The 9,365-nt window shown below is 54.8% G+C and overlaps 1 protein-coding gene across 1 annotated transcript in view; it reads right to left on the bottom strand.

Moving 5' to 3' along the window:
* Positions 1 to 328: 328 nt before the first annotated feature.
* Positions 329 to 9,365, bottom strand: part of LOC127749050 (PI-actitoxin-Avd5a-like) — a 35,983-nt gene continuing 26,946 nt past the window's right edge. The window contains exon 2 of the mRNA XM_052265559.1: positions 329 to 784. Coding sequence (XP_052121519.1) covers positions 570 to 784 — 215 coding nt within the window. The 3' untranslated portion in view covers positions 329 to 569. The remainder of the gene's footprint in view (positions 785 to 9,365) is intronic.

Raw genomic sequence — 9,365 nt, 5'->3', positions numbered from 1 at the left:
CCTGAAAATTTCAAACCTCTAGCTCACGTCCTTCTTGGGAAACGGACAGACAGACAGACAGACAGACAGACAGACAGACAGACAGACAGACAGACAGACGAACACAGAGGCGACGGCATAAGCCCGCTTATATAGCTTTTAAGCAAAAGAGCGGGCTAAAAATGGATCTAGCTTATATCGGAGTAGTATTCTTGTGTCAACCATAATTGTTTTGTTATTCGGTAAATTAAGTTTACAGAATCTTCTAAACCGTCCCGGTGTCGTTGTCTAGGATAGTGTAGGGACATATTGCGTTGGTACCATGTACCTTACTCGATGATAATGACAAGGTGGTAGATGCATATAGGCCCGCTAAACTGTTTGAAATCCAATGGCACGCAACCTAAACTCTCTCGGACTCGCTCATCTTCTGCTTTGTCTAGGGACGGCGCTACGCCACGCCATCTCCTCAGAGCGGCCTTCTTCTTGTTCCTCTTAACGGGCAGCTTCCTCAATGAGGAATATGAGCATTTCTCCTTTTAGACAGTCTCCAGTGGCTCTCTCTACCCAAAGGTAAAAGCTGCCAGATTTTATTTATTTTTCAGCATCCAACCGGCCTGAACATGCATGAGTTGGCCTCTCCGCGTTCGAGCGACGCTCTCGGGCTGCTCACCCTTGCCGCAGGTCTTCTTGCGCATGTCGCACTGGTTGGTGTAGATGACGCCGTCCGAGCCGCAGACGGGGTCGCCGCCGCCCTGCACGGGGCATATCCTGGGGCACGAGGCGTCGCGCGCGGCGTCGCAGTCTGCAACAAGGAGAACAGGGGGTGAGTTACAGTCGCTTGCATTTCGGCAGACAGGGCGTGTGGGCGGCGCAGAGCCGTGTAAGTACCGCAAGCAAGTGTAGTGGGAGCCCGGCGGGCCCCGGGCCCCATCCCTCCCCACATGACTTACTGCGCGGCGCACTTCCGTCCGCAGCGCTCGCCCCGCACTACTTGAGTAAAACGGGCCACTTTGCGGTGCGCCGGCCGCGGCCGAGGGGGGGGGGGGAGATCCGGAGGGGGGACAATCATGAGAAATGGCGTCAAGTGAGTGTGAATGGGGAACCATCGCACGGAAACTGGAGGGAATAATAATATAATGATAATAGACTACTCAGAGTGGTCGGGCAGGGCAGGGAGGGAGGGGCACGCCGCCGAACGGGAAGGTGTCAAGATGGAGCACGCCGTCAGGGGGGTCTACGCGCCTTCCGGGCATCTTGTGCCGTATACCTCATACCACCGCCCCCCACCCCCCCCTTTAATCTACAACGCATCTTCCAGATCTAATCTGCTCCAAAGGCTCCATTGATAGGCTTTTCGGCGATGAGTCGGCAGGGCAGGCGCCCCGGGCGGCGCTGGGCGCGGGGAGCTCGGCGAGGAGCGAGGGAGAGCAGGTGGTTGTTTCAATATATTATCTGAACGGCGCGGCCGGCGCCGGCGGCCCGCCCCGCCCCGCCCCGCCCCGCCCCGCCACGCTGCTGGCCCCGTGCCCCATTGGGGGCGCCATAGGGATCCGCGGCGTGGCGCGGCGTGGCGCGGCGCTGCTGTCACAAGCCGCGGCCGGGAGGTCGTCGCCGCGATAACGGGATGCTCGGCCGTGGATCAGGATCAAGGATCGGAGATCAGGAATCTAGGACCAAGGACTCGCGGCCGCCGGCCGGCCGGCACGCTGGCTGGAGGCCCCAGGAAGCGGGTCGGAGCGGCCGGCGGGCCGGGCGCGGGCCTCGGCACGGGTTATATAGCAATTGTCTGCGCATCCACTAACGTGTTAGAATGGGTTGTGTGTCCACCAGGCGGTGCGCGCATAGCTGGTCATTCCACCTTACTTCACCTGAGTAAACAGCCGTGCCGATCATTGGACAACTCTCTTATTAGCTTGTGAAGATGCGTGTAGTCAGCGCAACGCGTTACGTCCAGTCTGACCAGTCGTCCGGGGTCACGTCGCAGAGGGCTGGGGCGAGCGAGCGGGCCAAGTAATGGACGCCACGCCCCCTCCCCCATGTCCGCGTGCGGGAGGGGAACAACCTGCATCCCCGCACTGTTAGTTCCTTACGAACAACTGCTCTTCGTAACGTACAAATGATTTGGAGCATTTGTATTACAAACAAATTGTTTGTATTACGAAGACCCTGGTTTGTATTACAAACGAGGCTTTTCGTATTACGAATGGGGGGTGTTCGTAATATGACGTAAAATCGTTCGCAATATGGCTTTCTTTAGATCCTTTGTAAGTTACAAACAAATTCTTCGTAATACGAACACCGCTGTTTGTAAGGAACTAGGAGTGCGGCAGCCATCATTATGGGGGGTCTTGGGGAATGCGAAATGCATTTGGCTACAAAGCACGGCTTGAGTTCCATATGTTTCTTTTTGGCATATATTTCTTTGAAGAAATTTAAGAGCGAGAAAATTGTTCCTTTGAATTAACGGAGGATCCCTTAGATCAATAGAAATTCAATCAATGGAAACTATGATAGACAGTTTTCAGGCCACTTTAAGGGACTTTCCCTGACCTTATACAGGGTGGTCCACAGACCCCTTCCTTTATTTTGCTTATACTGTACCGGATGCAGGCGTGCGGACGGGTTGCATACTCGCACGGGGCCGTAAGGCGCCGCGGTGAGCGACGGTAGGCAAGCCCGCCCGCACGCCTACATGCGGTACAGTATAAGCAAAATAAAGGAAGGGGTCTGTGGACCACCCTGTAGAAATTTTTCCCTTCAATTAATGAAATTCTATCAAGTCAACAAAAACAATTCCACCACATTTTCATTCCTCTTAATCAGCGGAACCCTATGTTCTTGGTGACGTGTTTTTAATTGGCAGCTGCTGCTTTTCTCGGAGATTTCGTCCGTCCATTGAGGTAGCTGCAGTAGCCACGATGATGTCGTGATGCTTTGATGAAGTGGCGTGGAACGGCCGTAGAGTATTGCACCGCCCGGCACCGCCCCACGCGACAGGCGAGTGCCTCGAAGTGCCGCGGAGTGGCCCCCGGGCAAGGGCGGGGAGAGGCGGGGGTCAGAGAAAGTGCAACTCGCACCACGCCGCAGTGGTGCCCCCTCCCCAGGGGTCCGCTCCAGGCTGCGGAGTCCCCAGGTCCAGGCTAAAGTCGGGTCGGCGCCGCAGAGCGGCTGCTGTAGGCTCAGATCTCCTGTAGGTCTGCCGGAGTCTCCAGGCACAGGCCTAACCTAGCCGGGTCCTAGTCTTCTGGAGTAGTATGGCTGATGTGGCCCCTGTGGGCCCAGCTCTTCTGAGAGGCCCTCAGCCCTCGCTAGCTCAGGTGCATTGTGCGCTTAAGAGCAAGCAATCCTAAGTGCTTGCTCGATAGGATATGCAATTTTTATTGTGAAGGGAATTTAATCTCACAAATTTTGTCAAAAAATAGAAATTATTGTTGCACGAGGTGGAACTGCACCACATTGCACGGGTGCGGCGGGTCGCCTCCACGCTCGCGCGGTGAGACGCCGTTCTGCAAACCCGCACTCACTGCAGCACGGCAGCATACACTGGTGTATGACACTGCACCACATAATTTTACGCTGCAGCGTTTGCATGATGCAGTGTGTGCATATTTTGTAGTTATATAAGATAATATGCATACGATAGTGATGTGGAGACTAGCAGTTAACCGCACCCCCTATTATCCATCCTTACAACGTGTTTGCACAAAGAATCGAGTAAAGAATGTAATTGGCGATTCTGAGGCGAATCCCCTGCTCTTTCGAAGGCCGAGGCCGACTTGCATGCCTCATTTGTATTCAACTAACGCACTTGACTCCCGCGAGGAGATTGCGCTGCTGTAACGCTAATGTAATGAGAACACTCGCAGATCGATTATTTTTCGGGCAGAGGATAAGGTTAGTGAAGCTAAATACAGAACTGTATTCATGTAGGTTTTTCTCTGACGATCTTTTTTTTTAGCGACAAATAATGTCTTGATTTTCAAGTGATAAGCCGCGTTCTTCGCATCGTGTATCCTTGTTGAGGACAGGGGGCGAGGGAGAGCCTCTAGAAAGTTTTACCGTTCTCCTCAGATTTATTCGGCAAAAATTAACAGCGGGGGCTCAGCGCCTGCGAGACTCGGGATAGGCCACCCCGCATTACACACGTGCACCGCAGGCAAAAATGTTGCCTACCCATCAGGCGCTATGAGAGCTTTGTACCGGCTGAACTCGGCAATTTCGCAACGGCGAATAACGGACGCCCTTTGTGAATGATCTACAACTGTAGCCCGTGCGGGTGCACAGAGCACGCGCGCAGTGCGTGCGGCGCTGTGCACCTGGATCCTGGATAGGTTTTAGGAGCTGACGCTCACGCCGATTCTAAGCGGCATCGTGGCGCAGTGATTAGTGACTCTTTGGACACTGGCTGACTGACACCTAGAAATTAGTTTTTGAACCAAGTAGAACTACGTTTGTGTAATAGAATTGCCTTTGCCGAATAGATTTACTTGAATGAAGAAGTCCATTGCTGAGTGTGGGAGCTCTCGGACGCTTCATATCGTGGACTGCATGGGATTGTCGACGCGCAAACTGCACAACACCCTTACTACTTCACTTTTCGATGTGATGCCCCCTTGTTTGAGGACATGCACACACTGGACACACGCAGGACATAGGCGGCCGTCACTGACACGGTTCCCTCCCCGGGGCTGCACCATGAGGCGGCCACACGGCCGGCCTTAAAACAACAACAAACAAGGGGCAGGCGGACACATATTAACACCGCGGACAGGACAGGCCTGCAGCCCCACTGCGCTTCAAGCCGCCCCGCCCTGCCCCGCCCCGCCACGCCCTGCCGTTGCATGCATAAGGAGAAAGCTGTTTAAGCTGAACGGTGCTGCATAAGGAGGTCCTGCCGCCGCTACTGCCGCTGCTTCTGCGGTGCAGGTGTTATAGTCCCGCCCGTCGCGACGCTCCCGACCCCTCCGCGGCCTTATCCTCCTTCTGCTCCGCTGGCCTTCGACTCGTGTTTTGGTCCTGGCCTCGCCTTCAGTTTGGACCACCCCTCCCTTTGGATCCATTATTGACCCTCTTCCTCCTGCCTAGATCCCTCCCCTTTCATCTGCTCTTGCCGCACCTTGTCAGCCCAGCGTTCTCCACGAGCCCGCCTCTACGGTCTGGTACTGATACTTGATGACTTCAATGATTTGTTTACTTTGCGAGAGGTTTGCTGCATGGGCCAACCTAGGAAGTTCAAATTAACTGCTATACACTTTTCAGAATTTAATATTAGACAAAGAATGAAAAGTGTTCAACGCAATGTTAAGAACTTTGCATGCGTACACCGCCGGCAATTGCACTTTATTTATCAGAGTGAACACAACAATGTTATTGAATTTCGGCATTTTACGATAATAATCTGTCACGAATAGTTCGTAATTGAGTATTATTCGTCAATTTTGGTTACGAACTGTTCGTAGCGGTAGCGGTATAAAACAAATAATTCGTAACATCACGATTTAATAGTGTCAATTAGGACAGCGGTCTCAGACAGCAGACGACGCGCGGGCCGCACGGGTGGGATGTTCGGGTGGGGTGTTCAAATGTTAGTTTAAAAAATTCTTGACTCCAGGATCGTTCTTTTAGGACAACTACCGAGTTACAAACTGTTCGTCATTTTACGAATGTATTCGTTACTTTAAAATTACGAAGAGTTTGTGTTTAAAAACTAACAGGACATTTTTCGTTAAATTGCGATGTAACTTCCAACAGTGAACAAATTGCCCCGCCCGCACTCAATGCGTCAACTTCCTCCCGAGATGGCAATAACGGTTATAATCGGTTATAATTGAATATCCATTCTTAGTTCAAGAATACCAGGTGGCTGATTAACCCCGCACACTTCTGTAGTTAGACTGTATCGCACGCAGGAGTGCGGGCGGGCTTGCCAATCGCTCCTGTCCACGGCGCCTTACGGGCCGGGCGAGTAGGCAACCCGCCCGCTCTCCTGCGTGCGGTACAGTCTAACTACAGAAGTGCGCGGGGTAAATCAGCCACCTGGTACATTCATAATTACACTTTGATTCGCATTGATTTTCGTCGACTTCCATTGATCCGATTGCAATTGGTGACTCCCGGGCCAGGTCCACACTCCACACATGCTTCATAGACTGGACATTTCCTGGCCCTCAAAACAACAGCAGGCTATTCTGCAGACCAGGACACCGATGGAGCTGAACTTGAACTTAGGCTGGTCGCGTCAGTCAACGGAAAGGTAGCAGCGTGCGGGAAACGAGAAAATGGCGCAAAACCTTGCGAAGAATGTGGCGCCTTTTGCTCCAGACTCCGGGAGTGCGTTCTCGCCACGCCCCGCCACGCCCCGCCCCGCCCCGCCACGCTACGTCCCGCCACGCCAGTTGACGCTGACGCGCGGTGCGGCGTGGCGAGGCGCAGTGGCGGTGCCGGTAGCACTCATGGTGGCACTGACAGTGACGACGACAGCGTCGCGTGCGTGTTTGGTCGCGTGCCCGCCCGGCTCACTCACTCTCCCCCCCCTCTCTCTCTCTCTCCATCTCTTCTTGCCATGGCATTCCCCTCCAGTAATTAGCTGCAAACAAATGGCCAACCAACAGTTTCTCCTCCCCGCTTTCTTCTATTCCGCGCTTGTTCACGGAATCAGAGCCGCGTCTCGCGTACACGTCGCGCGCGGATCTAGGGAGGGACGCCATATTCCTATTTCTTTTCAATTTTATCCCCATCCCTGCTCATTTATTGCGACGTGTTTTCGCATACCATTGTTTTTGTAAATCGCCCCCAAACCGTCACTTTGGGCACCGCTTCAGACCACTTCGAGAAGTGGAATAGGGGTGGTACGGGTCAAGGAGAGGGGGGAGGGGGACTGCAACAGGAACAGCAAGGAGGAGCAGTCCGAGAGGACTGACTACTTGAAAGTCCCGCGCTTGTCTTCGGAAGGCGGAACAGGTTTTTGCGAAAATTATTGAACGCATCACTCCGGCCAGTTACGGCATCTTGGTGCGCCGCCACGCGGTCTAGTTTCGGGACCTACGCTATTACGAGGTTGTAGCTAACCGAAGAGAAATGTGGCGGAGAGAATGAAAGTGATCGAGAGGAGGAGACAGGCGAGGAGGAGGAAGAGAGGGGAGTGAAGTGAAGAGAGGCAAATGAATTAAAGGAAAGACGGAGAAAAGAGAAATGATGTGCACTGATTAATGTCCCTCGCGTCGCGTGGAGTCCGCCGCCCCGGTCGGGGCATGGTCATTAGCAAGGCGGAATACTACTGGGTTTGTATGGGAAAAATTTCTGTAAAAAGTGTCATAAAGTGAGGAATTTTCATTGTAACATACAGAAAGAAACAGTAATCCAGAAGCTCTGTTACTATGACCAAGAATGCACTGTCGCGAGTCTACAAAGATATCTTCGCACAGGGCCCCCTCTTCCACGCCAACGCCTCCCCGCCCCACCACCCCCAAGGTAGTGAGAGTGGGATTAAATGGACGAGCCGAGCCGAATCGAATCGTAGCCATTTAAGCCCCGGCGAGCGCGACAGGAGACACATTGCGGCTCACTGATGGATCAATCGGGGGAGGAGAGGGGGGAGTCTGTCCCGCCCGAGGCGCGCGACGCCACGCCACGCCCCAGGCGGGCAACAACGCCAAGAGTGAAAACTCCACTCGCCAACACTCCAAAGAGTGAAATGATGTTGCTCTTAATTTTATAAAACCAGTTTGCACGGCCTTAGGGGAAGGATGTAGGCCAGGAGAGGCGCGGGGGGAGGGGCGGGGGACGCGTTTGTCATGCTGACAGGCGCATGTTGAGCGGAGCGCGCGGGGCGGGGTGGGCGGGGCGTCTCTGCAGCCCGGCCCGGCGGGGGGCCGCGGGGGGCGGCCTGGGCCGGGCTCTGCGTTCAAATTCCTCGCCTTCCCTCGTCGCGTCTCACTCCCACGGGCCGGCGGCGCCGCGGGCCGCACCCGCTGGGGGAGAGAGACGGCCGCTCTCGCATCGGGCGGAGACAGAAAATCTACTGCTCATCCTTTTGCCGGGGCTCCATATTTCCAGGGCCGGCGTCCTCCAGGGGGGCTCGCCGCGCCTCGCCCAGCCCCGCCCCGCCTCGTCGGCGAGGAACTACTCCCGGCACTTCGCCTTAACATCCCCACGGTGCCCCGCGGGTGCTGTCTCTGGTCGCATGCAGCCGATAGCGAGCCGCCGCGCCAGGGGCGTAGGAGCCTATGGGGCCGGGGGGTCCATGGCCCCCCCAATTTTCAGGGTTGGGGGGGCCGGCCCCCCCAACTTTTGGGCCCGTACAGTTACGAAATTTAACCCTTAAACCACAGAGCAGGAGCGCATGCTAAGGTGCCGACACAGCACCTCACACGCTAGGTTTTTGTTTAATACACACTTTATAGTTATTTTAATTTATTTGAGTTACTAGTTCCTATTGTTTTTATTTAATTGATAAATAAATCATTATTTATGCATTGTACATCATAGAAGTGTTTCTTTTTTACACTTAATGTATTGTTTCCGCAAAATAAAACAATACATGCTATTGTATCCCAGCGGACTGGGAAAACCACCCCTGCAAGGCAGGCAACCCACACGGCGTGCCCCCCCAATATTCAGGACCTTCCTACGCCCCTGCGCCGCGCCAGCCTCGGACGGCCCTTATGGGGTCACAAGCAGTGCAACAATAAAGGGCTCCCTGCGACTCGCCCCCCCCCTCCTCCCTCCCTCCTCCGTTCCCCTTCCACCACTAACACGCCGCCGCCGCGCCGGCCGGCGACACGGTGAGCCCGGAAACAATACACCCAGCGGCGCGGACGGTGCTCTGTAGCGCCGCCGCTGGCCTTCAGCTCACCCACTTCGGAGGAGATGAACTGATTCTGCCGGGCGTTGTTTGTTTGTCACACCTTCTTCGCAGTTAGGCGTGTTTCAGGACGGCCATTTGACTCATCTTCTGTCTCGCGTAAAGCCGCCGTACTCATTTAAAGTGACGCTTATTGCATCAGGACGCACGCGTTGCATGGGACACAATGGGTGGAATGCCTGTGGACTCATACAATGCAAGTACCCGGAAGAACAGAAGGTGTCCAGCAGATAGTCGACAAAAGTCGCCTAGTTTTGCGGGTCAGGCGACTTTGTCGTCTACCTTCTGGTCACCCCCGATTTACAGTGTACACGCCGGGGCCATGAGGCAGGCGCCATGGTGAGCGACTGGCATGCGGCGCAGTGTGAAATACCCCGTCCACTGTTAACCGAGTGCGTTCAGATGGGGTGACCTTGAACCCGACCCACAACGCGCCTACCCTACGACCCTGGCCCTGGACCTCGGGCTCGTCCCGCGGCCCGTTTCGGCACCGACACGTTCGCGTCGACCCGGCCCCCGG

The sequence above is a fragment of the Frankliniella occidentalis genome, unplaced genomic scaffold (assembly GCF_000697945.3).
Source record: "Frankliniella occidentalis isolate FOCC.00 unplaced genomic scaffold, Focc_3.1 Scaffold28, whole genome shotgun sequence".
Lineage (NCBI taxonomy): Eukaryota > Metazoa > Arthropoda > Insecta > Thysanoptera > Thripidae > Frankliniella > Frankliniella occidentalis.
The sequence above is the reverse complement of the archived record's forward strand: the minus strand, read 5'-3'. Positions and strand labels throughout refer to the sequence as shown.